Genomic DNA, 19971 nt, shown 5'->3' on the forward strand with positions numbered 1-19971 from the left:
TTCATGGGTGACTGACAGGGATTTATAAAACCACGTGGGACAAGACAAGGTGAATGCGCAGTCATTTTCTATAGTCTTGGAGAATCGAGGATCAGTGTGCACAACTCTGAAGTGATAGCAGAAAGAGATTTAACTGCGGACCAGACTGACATTTTTTTTTAAGCAGACGGTGCTCCGTCTATGGAACAAACTGGCAGAGGAAATGGTCGATGCAGATGCATTGTCACCCGTACACTTGTACGGATATCACGAGACCCCCTCAGAATGGCGTCATCAATGTGAACACTGACCTGCCTGCGCAGTCACTGGCATTTCTCCTGGTCCCGAGGCAATAGGAGGATCTTCATCCTTAGCGACGAGAAGTCCATTGTGGCGAAGGTTCAGCAGAGAATAGGTGGGGTCCAGACCATCTGGGAGAGAATGGAAGAGACTGTGAGAGAGAGAGACAAATAGAAGGGCAAGGGGATTGTGGGGTAGGGAAGGTGTGGATTGAGAGACAAGAAGATAATATGAGGGAGATGAGCAAGTGAATAGAGAAAGACGTGGAGAATGAGCAGCAGATAGAGAGATGGATGAAGAGCGGAAATAGGGTGAGAGATGAAGTCTATGGGCGGGAAAATGGGAAAGAATGGGGGGACAGAAAGAAGGGAGAAATTCAACAGGCAGTGGGGATGGAGCGGAGGGAGAGAGGTTATAAGTGAAGTGAGAGTGAGAACGTTATGGAAAGTCAGGGAGAGAGGGGTAGAGTGAGGGGAGAAAAAAGTGGCAGAGGGTGCGAGAGGGACAGAAGCAGAGAGATTAATTTGGTGAGATAGAACTGATAAAGTGAGGGTTAAGGTTTTATTATTTTAGTCGTAGTTGTATTGTGGTTGGCAACCTCTGTTCTTTTTTCACACATTGGAAATATGACGGTCTTGTGGGGGTTAACATGTTGTGGGGATTTTCACGCTCTGTTCCTTTCTTTCCTGGCTGATTGCAAGAGGAAGAGTGGTAGGTAAAGTAGTGGTTTACAGTGCCAGAGTCCATGTTAAACAAATATCAATATATTTTTAAAAAGATAAATCGCAAGGTTGATTATCATTTACATATACAAGCGGGTGTTAGGTTGTTTGTGATGTGGATGACTGAAAATGGAGATGGGTGGCTGGGGAAATCATAAGACCATAGGACCATAGGATATAGGAGCAGAAGTAGGTCATGTGTCCCAACGAGTCTGCTCCGCCATTCAGTCATGGGCTGAACCAATTCTTCCAGGCTTCCCCACAGCCCTTCCTTCTCCCGTACCCTTTGATAGGGGAACCTCTCTGTCTCTGCCTTAGGATTTTGCCTCCGTAGCCGTTGGTGGCAACAAATACCACAGATATTTTCCACCCTCTGACTGAATTAATTCCCCTGCATCTCAGTTCTAGAAGTCCGTCCTTCAATCCTGACTCGTCGTCTCTTGCCCTAGACTCCCCTACCATGGGAAATAACTTTGCCATATGTAATCCGTTCAGGCCTTTTATCATTCGGACCTTTTCCATGAGATTCTCCCTCATTCTCCTGAATTCCAGGGAATACTGACCAAGAGTTGCCGGACGTTCCTCATACGGTATCCCTTTCATTCCTGGAATCATTCTTGTGAATCTTCTCTGAACCCTCTCCAATGTCAGTATCCGTTTACTGAAATAAGGATCCCAAAACTGCACACAATACTCCAAGTGTAGTCTCATGAGAGCCTTATAGAGCCTCAACATCACATCACCGCTCTTATATTCTATACCTCTAGAAATGAATGCCAACATTGCACTCGCCTTCTTCACCATGCCTCAACCTGGAGGTTAAACTTTAGGGTCCTGCACAAAGACTCCGAAGTCCATTTGTATCTCTTCATTTTGAACTCTTCCCATCTAAATCATAGTCTGCCCGTTTATTTCTTCCGCCAAACTGCATGACCATGCAATTTCCAACACTGTATTTCATTTTCCACTTAGTTTCCCATTCCCTTAAACTATCTAAGCCTGTCTACAGGATCTCTGCTTTCTCAACAGTACTCGCTACTCCACCTACATGTGTGTCGCCGGGTATCATTGGCATACATCGCAAAAAGCAGCGATTCCAGCACCAAACCCTGTGGAACTCCACTGGTAACCGGTAGCCAGACAGAATAGGATCCCTTTACTCCCAGTCTCTCTTTTCTGCCGATCAGTCAATGCTCCACGCACGCTAGTATCTCCCCACTATACTTTTATGGTCTCTTATCTTCCTAAGCAACCTCATGTGCGGGACCTTGCGAAAGGCCTTCTGACAATCCAAGTTCACCATGTCTACTGCATTTCCTTTGACCCTGCTTGTAGTTTCCTCAAAACATTGCAGTAGGATATTCAGGCAGGATTTTCCTTTCAGGAAACCATGCTGGCTTTGACCTATCTTATCATTTGATTCCAGATATTCGGTGATATCATCTATAACAATGGATTCCAACAACTTCCTAACCTCTGCTGTCAGGCTAACTGGTCTGTAGTTTCGTTTCTGCTGCGTACACCCTTCCTAAATAGCGGATTATCATGTGCAATTTAAAGTCATCCGGTACAATGCCAGAATCTATCAGTTCTTAAAACATCATTGCTAATGCCTCCGCAACCTCTCGACCGGTGGTGGAATTGGGAACAATAGGGTAATTTCAGAGTTTTGTTAAATAGATACTTGGAGCTTAGAAAAATAGAGGGCTATGCGCGATGGAAATTCCAGTCAGATTCTAGAATAGATTACATGTTCGGCACAATATTGTGGGCTGAAGGGCCTGTAATGTGCTGTAGATGTCTATATTCTATGCTCTAGTGAGACATGCTTTCGTATCTTGGGTGGGTGTAGAAGACAGAATGTCCAGGGTGGTGATGGTTGGTTCTTTGATCATGATGACGGCAGGAAGTATAGGCAGAGTTCCTGGAGGGGAGGCATTTTGCCGAGATGTGCTCAGCTGTGTCCACAGTGTTCTGCAGTTTCTTGCGCTCAGGGGTGGAGCAATTTCAATATTAGGATTCAGGAACCCGGACGGTTCATGAGAGCAGGGTGGTAGATGTGATGTGTGGGGAACTCAATAAGGCGTTTAATGTTTCCACTTTGTTAGCTACTCTGTAGATTGATGTGGGACCCAGAGAGATTTGACTGACTGGTTTGTGCGGATTTGTAGGCATAATGTACGCTGAACTTAACAAGTCCAAACACGAGGTCCCAGTTTGTAGATTGCTCAGGAAGATGGAGGGCAGGGAGGTAGGGAGAGACGGAGAAGGAACGGAGCAGTGACAGAGGGAGGGAGAAGGGAAGATAGGGACGGTGAAAGATTGAAGAGACAAGGAGATTCTAGATGGTGTGAGATCGGAGGTTCATTGTCGGGCTGATTTGACCGGGGATGACAGATCAGGCACGGGTAGTGCATGTATTGTATTGAACGATACATGAATCAGCAAATAATATCAAAGAGAATGCTAAAATATTTTTTCAAGTACATAAAGAGTAAAAGACAGGTGAGAGTAGATAGAGGACGGGCCTTTGACAAAGTCTCTCTCATGGGAGATCCATTCACAAGATTTTGATGACTGGGATTCACAGTGAATTGGGAATTTAGTTTCCGTACTGGCTTGTCCACAAAACACAGAGGGCACACGTCCGTGACTGGTGTTTTTACCCGCGGATCCGCACTGGGACCTCTGCGGCCAAGACTTGAGAACCTGGACATTTAACAAGGCTTTCCGTGTTGCGAACATCCTGCATCGCAGACAGGCCAGTACAGCACAGGAACGAGCCCTTCGGCCGGCAATGCTGTCCAGGATGCATTCCCTCTGGTGTTAGACATTTTACATTTGGAAATGAGATTCAATACGCCTGATTCAGCACAACTAGAATGTTTTATAAAGTTGCATTATAACAGCAGAACCTTTTAATGCTGTGCCCCAACTAATAACGGCAATCATGATATAAGACATCTTCACTGTCCTGTCAGAAAGCATGGCCATGAACTATGGCATCGGACTGCAGATCGCTCTGCTGAGCAGCACTCTTTAGGATTTTGGCTTTAATAGTGCGCTGTCTCTGAACATCTGACCTGCCAAGGTGCAACATTTTACGTTTGTCCGGGCTAAACACTACCTGCCATTCCTCCATCCCATATCAGAAACTGATCCATGTCCTACAGAATTCTTTGCAGGTCCTCTAAACGAACACAACACCAATCAATGTATCATCTGCAAACATACCAAACCACACGTCTACATTCTCAGCCAGATCGTTGATATACATCACAGACAGGAGAGATCCCACCCACATCCATAGATACAGGTCACTTCATTGGAGTAGAACAAGGTTACTCAATCACAGAATGCAGAATAAAGTATCAAAATTACAGAGAAATTGCAGTGCAGGTAGACTATAAGTTTCAAGAGCCACGAAGAGGAAGATTTGAGGTCAAGAGTACATCTTATCGTATTAGGGGTCAGTTCAATAGTCTGATTACTGTAGTGTAGAAACTGTCCTTGAGCCTCCTGATACATGCTTCCGCATTTTCCCTCCGATGGGAGGGTGCTGAAGACAGAATGCCCGGGGACCTTTGATAACGCTGGGTGCTTTATCGGAGCAGCAGTGTGTGCAGAAAAAGTTCATGGAGGGAAGGCTGGGTTTGGAACTGGGCTCAGCTCTTTCCACAACGCTCTGCAGTTTCTTGCGGTCATGGGCGGAGCAGTGTTTATATTTTTATTGTGGAACCAGGACGTTTCATGAGAACAGGATAGCAGACCTGGTGAACAGGGAAGACAATGAACCATTTTGATTTTTTTTTCACTTGGTAGACTACTCTGTGTAATGGTGTGGGACCCAGCGGAAATTGACTGACTGATATGTTCGGATTCATAGGGTGTCGGTGGTGGGACCAGTGATCTTTGTCAACTAAATCGACCATTTATAGCAGATTATACAATACACGGTAGGTGAGCTTACAGACGACATTAACGTCGATGGCGTTTTAAACAGTGAAGACAGTTATCTCTCACAGAGGGATCTCGATTCGCCGGGGATGTCGGCTGAACAGGAGCACATGCAGCTTCATTTGAGCTATCGTATTTCAAGAGGACAAACAATAGGGTAGTACTTACACGCTCAACAGGAGGAAACATGGGATATGTTATAGAACGAAGGGACCCAGGGCAACAAGTGGAATGGGAGTCACAGGTGGTCTGGGGTCGTGGACAATGTTGTAGAACAGAGGGACTCAGTGGTACAGGGACACGGTTCCCTGAAAGAGCAGTCACGGGTAGACAGGGACCCTGGGGAGTGTTGTAGAACAGAGTGACCCAGGGGTACAGGGACACGGTTCCCTGAAAGTGCAGTCACAGGTAGATAGGGAACCTGGGAAGTGTTGTAGAACAGTGGGACCCAGGGGTACAGGGACACGGTTCCCTGAAAGTGGAGTCACTGGTAGACAGGGACTCTGAGGAGTGTTGTGGAACAGAGGGACCCAGGGGTACAGGGACACGGTTCCCTGAAAATGTGGTCACAGGTCGACAGGGCGATGAAGAAGGCGTCTGTCACGTCGCCCTTCATCAGTCAGAGTAATGAGTACAGAAGTAGGGAGGTTACGTTATAATTGTACAAGACGTCAGTGAAGCTACACTTGGAGTAAAGTGTCTCGTTTCCTTCGTCGGCCTCTAGATAAGATGCCACTGAGCTGGAGACAGTACGGAAGATACTTACCAGGACTTTGCAGAAACTGGAGTAACTGAATTGTGGAGATAAGTTAGACAGTTTGGGACTTTACATCTTGGAACACACAGGTGACCTTACAGAGTTGTATAAAAGCACATGGGGCACATGCAAGGTGAATGCGCAGAGTCGTTTTTCTCTTGGTTTAGAGAATCGAGAACCAGAGCCCGCAGGAATCAGGTGAATGTCGAAGGTGGTGTTACTGGGAACACGGGTGAAACCTTTCTCTTTTATTGAGATGGTGGTCCATCTATGGAACGAGCTGCCAGAGCAAGTGGCCGATACAGATGCGTTAGAACTTGAACGTAAAGCACGTGACCTCTTCATATTGTCCTCTGACCTGCTGGTGCAGTCACTGATAGTTTGGCGGGTCCAGGGGCTATTATAGGATTTCAGAGAATTTAGACTTTCCCAAGGTTCAGGGCGGAATAGGTAGGTGTTAAACCATCTGGGAGGGGGGGGTGAGAGAGAGAGAGAGAGAGAGAGAGAGAGAGAGAGAGAGAGAGAGAGAGAGAGAGAGAGAGAGAGAGAGAGAGAGAGAGAGAGAGAGAGAGGGGAGAGAGGGGGGAGAGAGAGAAATAGCAGGCGGAGAGACGGTAGAGAATCGTGGGAGTGCGGACAGAGAGGCGGAGAAGAGAGGGAAAGAGGAAGTGGGGCAGAGAGGGAGTAGACACGGAGGAAGAGGGCTGAGCGGTAGGGAGAGTAGGTAACGGAGAGGCGGAAGTGACGGGGAAAGACGGGGATTTCAAATAGGAGCGAGTGGGTAGATGGTGTGGAGGAGGGTGAGAGAGTTGTGCGATGGGCGGGAAGATGGAGTAGAATGGGGAAACAGAACAAGGGGAGAATTGGAGAGAGTGTGGCGGAGCGATAATGGGAGCGAGGGTATGAGTGGATGGGGAGTGACAAGCACAACTGAGGGAGAGAGGGTAGAGTGAGGGGAGGAAAAAGTGGAAGATGGCAACAGCGGGACAGAGGCAGCGAGAGAGAATATATATTTTTAAATATTTGTCACAAGGTTGATTTTGGTTTACATTTGGCTTTCGGGTGCCTGTGATGTGTATGGCCGACCTCGACGGAAATGAAGATGGATGGTCGTTCAAATCGCAACCAACACACAGATTGTTGGTGTTGTGGAAAGTGTGGAACATCGCTGATGGATTCAGTGGGATGTGGATCAGCTGCAGATGGGTGCGAAAATGGCTCACAGAGTTTACTCCGGGTAAGAGCGAGGTTCTGATCTCAGGAATGTTAAAATGCCGTGAGACGGGACATAACTAACGGCAGGACCCTTCCCTATCGACGTAGAAACGGATCACGGTTGAACACTGAGGTCAATGGATTGTTAAACACTTGGCAGAACATGAGGCTGCTGAACAAGAGCTCATGGAATTCTGGGAAGTTACATACGAATAGCGCGTTGGTTGATTGGCAGGAAACAGAGAGTGGGAATAAAGGGATCCCATTCTGGTTGGCTGCCTGTTAACAGTGGTGCTCCACAGGGGTCCGTATTGGGGCCGCTTCATTTTACGTTGTGGATCAACGATTTGGATTATGGAATAGATGGCTTTGTGGCTAAGTTTGCTGACGATACAAAGATAGGTGGAGCGGCCGGTAGTGCTGAGGAAACAGAAAATCTGCAGAGAGACTTGGGTAGATTGGGGCAAGAAACAAAGAAGTGACAAATGAATTACAAAGTCGGAAATTGTACGGGCATGCACTTTAGTAGAAACAAATAAACGGGCAGGCTATTATTTCAATGGGGAGTGAATTCAAAGTACTGAGATGCAACGGGACTTGGGAGCGCTCGTGCAGGATACCCCTAAACTCCAGATTAACCTCCAGGTGGAGTCGGTGGTGAAGAAAACGAATGCAATGTTGGCATTTATTTCGAGAGGAATAGAGTACAGGAGCAGGGATGTGATGCTGTGGCTCTATAAGACACCAGTAAGACCCCACTTGAAGTACTGCGTGCAGTTTTGGGCTCCTTATTTAAGAAAGGATGTGCTGACATAGGAGAAGGTTCAGAGAAGATTCACTGGAATGATTCCGGGAATGCGGGCGTTAACATATGAGAAACATTTGGCTGCTCTTGGACTGTGCTCCTTGGAATTTAGAAGAATGTTTGGGGACCTCATAGAAACATTTCGAATGTTAAAAGGCATGGACAGAGTGGATGTGACAAAGTTGTTCCCCATGGTGGGGGAGTCTAGGACGAGAGAGCATGACTTGAAGATTGCAGGGCGCCACTTCAGAACAGAGATGCGAAAAAAAATAAAATTAGCCAGAGAGTGGTGAATCTATGGAATTTGTTGCCACGGGCGGCAGTGGAGGCCAAGTCATTGGGTGTATTTAAGGCAGAAATTGATAGTTATCTGAGTAGTCAGGGCATCAATGGTTATGGTGAGAAGACGGGGGAATGGGACTAAATGGGAGATTGGATCAGCTCTTGATGAAATGGCAGAGCAGACTCGAAGGGCCGAATGGCCGACTTCTGATCTTTTGTCTTATGGTCTTATGGATTTTAGACGGGCATTTAACAACGTCCCTTTCATGGAAAATTCATTCACAAGATTGCGTGACTGGGATTCATAATGAACTGGGAATTTGGGCTCTGACTTGGCTGTGAACAGACCTCAGAGAGCGGCGGACGCTGTTTGGAAGTCCGTGACTCCCGGTGTAGTGCACAGATCCGTCCTTCTAATTCTGCTCTTTGTGGCAAAGATTTGGATGGAAATCTGGATATTCAACTAGGCTTTGTGTGTTTAATGTCCTGTCTCATAGAGTTAGCGAATTGTTTTATTACTGTCAGATATAGAACAGAGACCAACCAGCGGAGTACAGAAACTGGCCTACAATGTTGTCCACAATGCATTCCTTCTGATATTAGACATTTCAACGTTGGTGAAAGGAACTGTCTACTCAGTCTATGCCTCTTGTGATCTTAGAAATCTCTGTCGTGTCTCCCGTTCAACATCTTAGGAGGATGACCAAGGCCTTCTAATCCTCCCAATGATGTGGTGACCAGAACTGTATACAATACGGCGGATGCAGCCGAAGCAGAAATTTTGGTAAAACTGCAACATAACGCACTGACCTTTGAATCCCCTAATGACGAAGTCAAACGTGTTATAAATACCAAACCACTCATTTAAATTGCCATCCGGGTCATCCGGAATATTTACATACATTACAGAGAGGAGAGGTGCCGGTTACATCCAGGGATACCGGTCACTTCATGGTAGTAGAGTAATGTTTCTATATTGTGAGTGAGGAACCAGGGCGGTTCATATGAACAGGGAATTACACGATGAACAGGGAAATCAATAAGGCATTTAACGTTTCCAATTAGTGGGTTACTCTGTAGAATGGTGGGGGGCACAGCGAAATTTGACTGACTGACGTGCGCATTGGCAGAGATAATATACACTGACTAACAAGTTCCCGGATTGTATATCGCACTGGAAGATGGAAGAGAGGTACATCCGGAGAGTCGGAGAAGCAATGAAGCAATGAAGGGTGGATGACTGGACATACTATTGGCTAGGCGGTCGTAGCAAAGTTTGAGGGTTGACGTTCGTTTCTCAGACTGGAGGCCGCTCATTAGCCGTGTTTACCAGAAGGTCGCTAGTGGAACCCGGGATCTTTGCAAACTATATCGACCATTTGTAACAGATTACACAAGACGCGCTTGGTAAGCTGGCAGATGACGTGATAAACAGTGAAGACGGTTATCTCTTACAGTGGGATCACGATTCGCTGGGAAACTGGGCCGAGCAGCAGCAAATACAATTTATTTCGGGTAAGTGCAAGCTGCAGTATTTGAGGAAGGCAAGCCAGGGTGGGACATTCACAGTGAAGAGGAGGAACCCTGGGGAGTGTTATAGAATAGACGGACTCAGGGCTACGGGAAAACGGTTCCCAGAAATTTGGGTCAAGGATAGATAGGGCAGTAAAGATTGCATCTTCGTCAAAGAAGGCACTGAGTACAGGAGTCGACAGGTCACTTTGCAGTTATACAGGACGTAGGGTAGGCCGATCTTGGAGTATAGTGTTCAGTCTCTGTCCACCTGCTCCAGGAGAAATGGCACTAAGCAGCAACGATTGGAGAGGGAGCTTTACGGGGATACTGCCGAGACTCGAGGGACTGAGCTATGGAGATAGGTCAGGCAGGTTAGGATTTTATACCTTGGAGTTCATGGCTGACTGACAGAGGTTTATAAAACCACGTGGGGCAAGACAAGGTGAATGCGCAGAGTCATTTTCTATGGACATGCAGATTCGAGGGTCAGAGCGCACTGTTCTGAGGTGATCGCAGAAATAATTTAACTGCGGACCAGAGTGACATTTCTTTAATCAGACGGTGCTCCGTCTGTGGAAGGAACTGCCAGAGAAATGGTCGATGCAGATCTATTAGTACTTGTACAGTTGTGCGTATAGCACGTGACCCCTTCAGAATGGCGTCATCAATGTGAACTCTGACCTGCCTGAGCAGTCACTGGCATTTCACCTGGTCTCGACGCAATAGGAGGATCTTCATCCTTAGCGATGGGAAGTTCATTTTGGCGAAAGTTCAGCAGAGAGTAGGTGGGGTCCAGACCATCTGGAAGAGAATGGAAGAGAATGTGACAGAGTGAGAAACAGAAGGGCAAGGGACAGGTAGAGAATGGGGTGGGGCGGAGTGAGAGACTGGGAGAAAATATGAGGGAGATGAGGAAGTGACTGGAGAAAGACGTGGAGACAGAGCAGCAGCGAGAGTGATGGAGGGAGAGCGGAAATAAGGTGAGAGATGAAGCCGCCGGACGGGAAAATGGGAGAGAATGGGGAGGCAGAACGAAGACAGAAATTCGACAGGCAGTGGGAATGGAGAAGAGAGAGCGAGGTTATGAGTGAAGTGGCAATGAGAAGTGTGCGAGCGTTATCGAAAGTGTCAGAGAGAGAGAGAGGGGGAGAGTGAGGGTAAAAAAAATGTGGCAGTGGGACAGAGAGGGACAGAAGGAGCGAGAGACAATTGGTGAGAGAGAGAGGGATACGGTTTTATTATTTTAGTCGTAGTTGTATCATTGTTTGCAACCTCTGATCTTTTTTTGACACATTGGAAATATGTCGGGCTTGTGGGGATTTACATGTTGTGGGGATGTTCGCGCTCTACTGTGTTCCTTTCTTCCTTGGCTTCTTGTAAGAGGAAGAGCGGTAGGTAAACTAGTGGTTTTCAGTACCAGAGTCCCGAGTTAAACAAATCTCAATATATTTTTACAAAGACGACTCTCAAGTATTTGTTTTTAATTTTTTTGTGTGTGTGTGTGTGATGTGAATGATTGACCTGAATGAAAATGGCTGCTAAATTCATAAGACCATAAGACATAGGAGCAGAAGGAGGCCATTTCGTCCATCGAATATTCTCTGCCATTCAATCATGGGCTGATCCAATTCTCTAGCAATCACCACTCCCCTTCCTTCTCCCCATAACCTTTGATATCTTGGCTAAACTAGAACCTCTCTATCTCTGCCTTAGATGCACCCAATGACTTGGCATCCGCAGCCGTTTGTGGCAACGAATACGGCAGATTTCCCACCCTCTGACTAAAGTAATTTCTCTGCATCTCAGTTCTAAAATGCCGTCCTTCAATCCTGACTCGTGCCCTCTTGTTCCAGACTCCCCTAACATGGGAAATAATGTTGTCATATCTCATCTGTTCAGGCCTTTTAAAATTCGGAATGTTTCTATGAAATCGCCCCCGCATTCTCCTGAACTCCAGGGAGTACAGCCCAAGAGTTGCCAGACGTTTAGCGTACGGTAACTTTTAATTCATGGAATCATTCTCGTGAATCTTCTCTGAACCACATCCAATTCTAGTACACGTTTTCTAAAATAAAGAGCCCAAAACTGCACACAATGCTCCAAGTGTAATCTCACGTGTGCCTTATAGCGCCTCAGCATCACATCTCTGATCTTATATTCTACACCGCTACAAATGAATGCCAACATTGCATTCGCCTTCTTCACCATCGATTCAAACTGGAGGTTATGCTTTAGGGTATCCACAAAGACTCCCAGATGTCTTTGCATATCTGTATTTTGAACTCCCTCCCCTTCTAAATAATAGACTGCCCGTTTACTTCTTCCACCAAAATGCATGATCGTACACTTTCCAACATTGTTTTTCATTTGCCACTTCATTGTCCATTCCCTTATATGATTTAAGTCTTTCTGCAGGCTCTCTGTTTCCTCAACACTACTCGCTCCCCCACCCATATCTGTGTCATCGGGAAATCATTGACATTCATCGCAAAAAGCAGCGATTCCAGCACCAACCCTGTGGAACTCCACTGTAAGCTGCAGCCAGACAGACTCGGATCCCTTTATTCCCAGTCTGTCTTTCCTGCCGATCAGTCAACGCTCCACACACGCTGGTATGTACCCTATACGTTTATGGGTTCATTTCTTCCTAAGCAGCCTCATGAGCGGCACTTTGCCAAAGGCCTTCTGACAATCCAAGTTCTCCATGTCTACTGCATTTCCTTGCACTACCCTGCTTGTAGTTTCTTCAAAACATTGCAGTAGGATATTCAGGCAGGATTTTCCTTTCAGGAAACCATGCTGGCTTTTACCTATAGCCGTATAACCATATAACAATTTCAGCACGGAAACAGGCCATCTCGGCCCTTCTAGTCCGTGCCGAACGCTTACTATCACCTCTTCCCACCGACTTTCACTCAGCCCATAATCCTCCATTCCTTTCCTGTCAATATACCTATCCATTTTTAATGACAATATCGATCCTGCCTCTACGACATCTACTGGAAGCTCGATCCACACAGCTACAACTCTCTGATTAAATAAGTTCCCCCTCCTGTTACCCCTAAGCTTTTGCCCCTTAACTCTCAAATCATGTCCTCTTGTTTGAATCTCCCCTACTCTTAATAAAAACACGTCAACTCCATCTTATCATTGGCCGCCAGGTATTCTGTAATATCATCTATAACAATGGATTCCAGCAACTTCCCAACCTCTGCTGTCAGGCTAACAGGTCTATGGTTTCCTTTTCTGCAGCGTACATCGTCGCTAAATAGCGGATTAACTTTTCCAGTCATTCGGTACAATGCTAGCATCTATCGAATTTTGAAAGATCATTGTCAATGCCTCTGTAATCTGTCCAGCTACTTCACTTCAGAACCCGAGGGTGCATTCCATCTGGTATAGAGATTTCTCCACCTCAGACCTTCCAAATCATCCTGAGCACCGTCTCATTCTTAATTTTCACTGCAGAAATCACTTCCCTGACACTCTTCCATGTTCCAGGAAAGAAGCCATCGAACTGGAAATGAGTGCACGGGGAGACTTTCGACGTCGTTGCCGGGAATTCAGGGTCTGAGTTAGGGAAAGAGGATGAGTTGAATGGGACTTCATTCCTTGTAGCGCAGGGATGACCTTTCAGGGGTATATAAAGCCACGAGGAGCACAGACAGAGTGAATGGGCGCAATTATTTCCCCTGGACTTGGACAATCGAGGACCAGAGCGCACAGGTATAGGGAGTGAGGGGAAAAAGATTCAACTGGTGAGCCGATTGACAACCGTTTGTTACCCAGATGGTGGTCAGTCTGTGGAACGAGCTGCCTGGGAATTGGTGGAGAAGAATGCCTCACACAATAGGGCCTTTGGGAGTATGACATGTGAGCCGTCTGGAATGACGTCGTTGTTGCATCACTGACCTGTTTGTGTATTGGTGAGGCGTTCGACTTTCCGAATGTTCAGCTCGGTGTAGGTGGAGGTCAGATGGTCTACGACAGAGAGATAGACAAGGATGAGAGAGCGCGGTAGAGAATCTGGGACAGTGAGGTGCAGAGGGGAAGGAAGAGAGTACAGAAAGGGTGGAGAGAGGGTTGGCGGAATACGAGAGGGATGCAGGGAGAGAGGCAAGAGAGGGAAGCGAGACAGGGAGTTCAATGACAGAGAGTATGAAATTGTGTAGTTGAGAGAGTGGTGATCGAAGCGGGTCGATGGGATGGAAAATGCAAGAGAATGGGGAACCGAGAACGAGGAGAGATGGGGAGAGTGAGTCGATAAAGTGGGAGAAAAGAAGGATAAAGAAGGGAGTGAGGTAGTCAGCGGGGAGAATGGATTGAGAGGCAAGATAGATGGGCGAGTGAGTAGAAAGTGAAGGGAGGAAAAATGAGGGAGGGAGGGTGGAAGAGACAAACGGAATGAGAGGGTGAGGGAAAGAGTGCAGAAGGGAGAGCGAGAGTGAGAGACCGGGGGCGGGTGACAGAGGGGTGAGGATTCAGAAAGTGAGCAATGAGAGACGGAAGAGATAATGGGGAAGAAGATGTTGGGAGTTAGTGAGAGAGCAGACACCCTCTCACCCTCTCACATTGCTCCCTCCAAGTCATCACTCCTGCGAGTTCCCTCCGAAATATTCTCAAACAGCGAATCGTTAGCGTCAGCCGTAAGTTTGCCCTGAGGTTTCTCGACAGGAATGGACACATTACATGAACACAGTCAAGGCAACAAAGATGAAACTGAGCTCCATCTCTACGGAACTGGGGCACAGAGAGGGTCCTGAATTTAAGTTCCACGTACTATACATCAGGTTCAGCTGGGAGCAGAACGTCAGGTTCAAATTGGCTGAGGCTTCCTCATCATCGACCCAGCGCGCACACCGGGGATCACCAGACTGTTCCATCACACACTCCCGGGGTCAGACACAGAGTGAATCTCCCGCTGCAGCGGCTCACAGTCCTGGGCTCAGGTACAGAGTGATGCTCCCTCTCCACTGTGCCATCGCAGACCCCCGGGGTCAAACGCAGAGGGTGTTTCCATCCACACTGTCCATCACACGCTCTGGGAGGCAGACATATTGAAACTCCCTCCCTCCGTCTTTCTGCCCCACTCACCTCGGGAAGGAGCCCGTGAGCCAGTTTTTGTGGGTTTCTTATTCATGTAGGTCTCGCGATCGTCCATCCTGTCGCGGATTCTTTGCGTCTCTGAGCTCTGGAAGGAGAAGCAATCCTTGTCAGAGGAAGCTTGTTTTGACAAGGGAGTCAGACAGACAACAACAAACAGGAGCTGAGCAGCTGATAAAGAGAGGAACCGAGAGCAGGGGAGGGAAAGGTGAGGTGCCGCGGAGAGGGATTCAGAGAGAATGGACTTCAGTAAGGCCTTTGACAAGGTCCCGCATGGGAGATTAGTTAGGAAGATTCAGTTGTTTGGATTAGACATTGGCTCAACCGGAGAAGAAAGAAAGTGGTAGTGGATGATTACTTCTCTGAGTGGAGGCCTATGACTAGTGGTGTGCCATAGGGATCAGTGCTGGTTCCATTCTTATTGGTCGCCTATATCAGTGGTCTGGATGATAATGAGGTAAACTGGATCAGCAAATTTGCTGATGATGCAAAGATTGGAGGAGTAGTGGACAGTGAGGAAGGTTTTCAAAGCATGCAGAGGGATTTGAACCAGCTGGGAAATTGGGCTGAAAAATAACAGATGGAGTTTAACGCAGACAAGTGTGAGGTATTGTAATTCGGAAGGATAAACCCAGGTAGAAGATACAAGGTATATGGTAGGGCACTGAGGAGTGCAGTAGAACAGAGGGATCTGGGAATACAGATACAAAATTCCCTAAAAGTGACGTCACAGGTAGATCAGGTAGTAAAGAGAGCTTTTGGTATATTGGCCTTTTGTAAATCAAAGTATTGAGTATAAACGTCGGAATGTTTTGATGAAGTTGTGTAAGGCTTTGGTGAGGCCGAATTTGGAGTATTGTGTGCAGTTTTGCTCACCGAATTACAGGAAGGATGTTAATAAGGTTGAAAGAGTGCAGAGAAGGTTTACAAGGATGTTGCCGGCACTTGAGAAACTGTGTTACAGAGAGAGGTTGCATAGGTTAGGACTTTATTCCCTGGAGCGTAGAAGAATTCGGGGAGACTTGATAGTGCTATAAAATATTATAATGAGGATAGACAGAGTGAATGTTAGCAGAGTTTTTCCACTGAGACTGGGAGAGAAAGAGAAAAGAGGACATATGTTAAGGGTTAAGGGGGAAAGTTTAAAGGGAACATTAGGGGGTATTCTTCAAGCTGAGAGTGGTGAGACTGTGGAATGAGCTGCCATGTGAAGTGGTAAACGCGGGCTCACTTTTAACTTTTAAGAAAATGTTGGACAGGTACATGGATGAGAGGGGTATGGAGGGATATGATCCAGGTGCAGGTCAGTGGGACTAGGCAGATAAATGGTATGGCACAGCCAAGAAGGGCCAAAAGACCGGTTACTGTGCTGTAATATTCTATGGTTCTAATTAAATAGAGGGGAAGCTCAAGCAGTTCGTTGCTTAACAGTCAGAGGGAGAAAGCGACGCTGACTAGACAGACAGTGCAGAGCACCTTTGTAGCCATTCCCCTGAGGAATATATATATACCGCATGGATACTGTTTGTGGGGAAGACCGACTAAGGGTGAGACACGGTGGCAGGGCCTCCAGCACTGAGTCTGACCCTGTGGTGCAGAACGGTGGACGGAGAAGAGGAGAGCTGTCCTCATTGGGGATTCTATCGACAGGGGAGCAGACAGGAGGTTTTGTGGACGTGAGAAGGACATCCACATGTTTGGTTGCCTCCCGGGTGCCATGGCCTGGGATGTCTCTAACCGGGTGCATGACATCCTGGTACGAGAGGGAAAGCAACCAGAAGTCGTGATACATGTTGGTACCAACGACACAGGCAAAAAGAGGGATGAGGTGCTGAAGTGTGAGTTTCGGGAACTTGGCAGAAGGCTGAAATCAAGGGTGGCTTTCTCAGGATTGTGGCCAGTGCTACATGGTAGTGATGGTAAAAATTGGAGGAGATGGCAGTTGAATGCGTAGCTGTGGAGTTGGTGCAAGGGGCAGGGTTTTAGATTTTCGGTTCCTTGGTATCTCTTCTGGTGAAGGGGGGACATGTACAGTTTGGATGGGTTGCACGTGAACTCGAGGGGGAACAATATCCTTGCTGGTAGGATTTGTTGGCATGGTCCGGGAGGGTTTAAGCTAAATTGCAAGGAGAAAGGGACCCGGAGCGATAGAAAAGTGGAAGAAGTGCATGGAGTAAAGCCAGATCTAACATATCGAAAGTATTTGAGGAAAGAGTAGAAGAATAAATGGTGTAAAAGGAGTAAGGTAGAAGGACTAAAGTGCTTGTACTTCAATGCAAGAAGCTTCAGGAACAAAGGTGATGAACTGAGAGCTTGGATACATACATGGAATTATGATGTAGAGGCCATGACAGAGACTTGGCTGGCTGCAGGGTAGGAATAGATCCTCAATATTTCTGAATTTCAGTGCTTTAAACAGATAGGGGAGCAAGGGGATGAGGGATAGCATTACTGGTCAGGGATACTATTACAACTACAGAAAGGGTGGATAATGTCGCAGGATCCTCTTTTGAGTCAGTATGTGTGGAAGTCAGGAACAGGAAGGGAGCAGTTACTCTATTGGGAGTATTATATAGGAATCCTGGTAGCAGTAGAGATACTGTAGAATAGACTGGATTGCAGATTTTTGAAAGGTGTAAAAATAACAGGTTTTTATCATGGGTGACTTAACTTCCCTAATATTGATTGGTACATGATTAGATCCAATGGATGAGACGGGCCAGGGTTTGTTACGTATGTCCAGGACGGATTCCTGTCACAATATGTTGACAGGCCGACTAGAGGGGAATGCCGTACTAGATCTAGAATTAGGTAACGAATCGGGTCAGGTCATAGATCACTCAGAGGGTGAGCATCAGGGGGACAGTGACGACTGCTCCTTGGCATTTAGCATGATCATGGAAAAGGATAGAATCAGAGAGGACAGGAACATTTTAAACTGGGGAAGGGCGAATTAAAAGGCTATGAGGCTAGATCTTGCGGGTGTGAATTGGGATGATGTTTTGCAGGGAATGTACTTATGCACATGTGGTGGATGTTAACTGATCTCTTGCAGGAAGTTAGGGATACATTTGTCATGTTGAGGAAGATAAAGAATGGGAGGGTGAAGGAACAATTGTTGACTATTGAGGTCGAAAATTTTGTCAGGTGGAAGAAAGCAGCATACCTGATGTTTAGGAATCACGGAACAGATGGGTCTATTGAGGAAGATAGGGTAGCAAGAAAGGAGCTTAAGAAGGGGCTGAGGAGAGCAAGAAGGGGGGCAAGAGAAGGTCTTGGCGAGTAGGGCAAAGAAAAACCGCAAGGCATTCTTCAATTATGTGAAGAACAAAAGGATGGCAGGAATGAACGTAGGACCGATTAGAGACAAAGGAGGGAAGGTGTACCTGGACGCTGTGGAAGTGAGCGAGGTCCTCAATTAATACTGTTCTTCGGTATTCAACAATGAGCGTGCACTTGATGGCGGTAAGGACAATATCAGCGAGGTTGATGTTCTGGAGCATGTTGATAACAACGGTGAGGAGGTGTTGGAGTTGTTAAAATGCATTAGGACCGATAGGTCCCCAGAGCCTGACGGAATATTCCTGTTGCACCACGAGGCGAGGGAAGAGATTGCTGAGCCTCTGGGTAGGATCATTAAGTCCCCGCTGTCCATCGGAATGGTACCGGAGGATGGGAAGGAGTTGAATGCTGTCCACTGGTTCAAAAAAGTTAGTAGGGATAGTCCGACTACTTATAAACCAGTGAACATCAAATCTGTGGTGGGAAAGCTGTTGGAAAAGATTCCTAGAGATTGGATCTATGGGCATTTAGAGAATCATGGTCTGATCACGAACAGTCAGCATGGCTTTGTGGAGGGCAAATCCTGTCAAACAAGCCTGACAGAATTATTTGAGGAGATGACCAGGCATAGAGATGAGGTCAGTGCCGTTGATGTGATCCACTTGGGTTTTAGTAAGGCATTTGACAACGTTCCACACGGTAGGCGTATTCAGAAAGTCAGATGGCATTGGACCGGGGAAGTTGGGTCAGTTGAAATTAGAATTGGAAGGACATGTATGGAGCAGAGGGTGTGGTGGCGGGAGTACATTCGGATTAGTTGGTTGTGACCGGTGGTGTCCCACAAGGTTCGGTTCTGGGACCTCTATTACTAGTGATTTTTATTAGCGGCCTGGATGTGGGGGAAGAAGGGTGGGTTGGCATGTCTTCTGACAACCCAAAGGTTGGTGATGTTGTGGATAGTGTAGAGGATTGTCGAAGATTGCGGATAGACATTGATAGGATGCATAAGTGGGCTGAGAAATGGCAGTTGGAGTTCAGCCATGAGAGGTGTGAGGTGATATATTTTGTCCCAGACCCGCTATTACAGTCTATCATTTTCGCATTTCCCCTTCCTCCCATTACTTTTAGTATCTTTCCTTTCATTTAGTCCTGACGAAGGGTCTCGGCCCGAAACGTCAATAGTGCTTCTCCTTATAGATGCTGCCTGGCCTGCTGTGTTCCACCAGCATTTTGTGTCGGTTGTTATCATGGGTGACTTTGACTTCCCAACTTTAAATTGGCACCTGATTCGTTCCAATGGTTTAGACGGGGCAGAGTTGTTAAGTGTGTCCAGGTCGGATTCCTGTCACAGTATGTTGGCAGGCCGACTGGGGGATGCCATACTAGATCTAGTATTCGGTAACGAACCGGGTCAGGGCACAGATCTCTCAGTGGGTGAGCGTCTGGGGGACGGTGACCACCGCTCGTGGCCTTTAACATTATTATGGAAAAGCATAGAATCAGAGAGGACAGGAACAATTTTAATTGGGGAAGGGCAAATCATGAAGCTAAAAGGCTAGAAATTGCGGGTGTGAATTGGGATGATTTTTTTTACAGAGAAATGTACTATGGGCATGTGGTCGATGTTTAGCGATCTCTTGCGGGAAGTTAGGGTTAAATTTCTCCCGGTGAGGAAGATAAAGAATCATCGGGTGAAGTAACCATGGGTGACAAGTGAGGTGGAGCATCTTATCATATGGAAGAAGACAGCATACGTGAGGTTTATGAAGCAGGATCAGATGTGTCCATTGAGGAATATAGGGTAGCAAGAAAGAAGCTTAAGAAAGAGGAGAGAAAGAAGGAGGATGAGAAGGCCTTGGCGAGGAGGGTAAAGAAAATCCCCAAGGCATTCTTCAATGATGTGAAGAACAAAAGGATGACAGGAGTTAAAGTAGGGCCGATTAGAGATAAACGTGGAATAATGTGTCTGGAGGCTGTGGAAGTGAGCGAGCTACTTAATGAATACTTCTCTACGGTATTCACCAAAGAGAGTGGACTTGATGACGATGAGGACA

At 46.8% G+C, this 19971-nt stretch overlaps 1 protein-coding gene across 1 annotated transcript in view; it reads right to left on the reverse strand.

Annotated features, from left to right (window-relative positions):
* The window catches only part of LOC140720443 (uncharacterized), a 37312-nt gene extending 18439 nt beyond the window's left edge, over positions 1–18873 (reverse strand). Inside the window, exons 1-5 of the mRNA XM_073035296.1 lie at positions 18022–18873; positions 14627–14723; positions 13445–13513; positions 10241–10333; positions 291–410 (exon numbers count right to left, since the gene is read on the reverse strand). Coding sequence (XP_072891397.1) covers positions 291–410; positions 10241–10333; positions 13445–13513; positions 14627–14723; positions 18022–18138 — 496 coding nt within the window. The 5' untranslated portion in view covers positions 18139–18873. The remainder of the gene's footprint in view (positions 1–290; positions 411–10240; positions 10334–13444; positions 13514–14626; positions 14724–18021) is intronic.
* Positions 18874–19971: the final 1098 nt, after the last annotated feature.

Source organism: Hemitrygon akajei, unplaced genomic scaffold (assembly GCF_048418815.1).
Source record: "Hemitrygon akajei unplaced genomic scaffold, sHemAka1.3 Scf000042, whole genome shotgun sequence".
NCBI classification, from domain to species: domain Eukaryota; kingdom Metazoa; phylum Chordata; class Chondrichthyes; order Myliobatiformes; family Dasyatidae; genus Hemitrygon; species Hemitrygon akajei.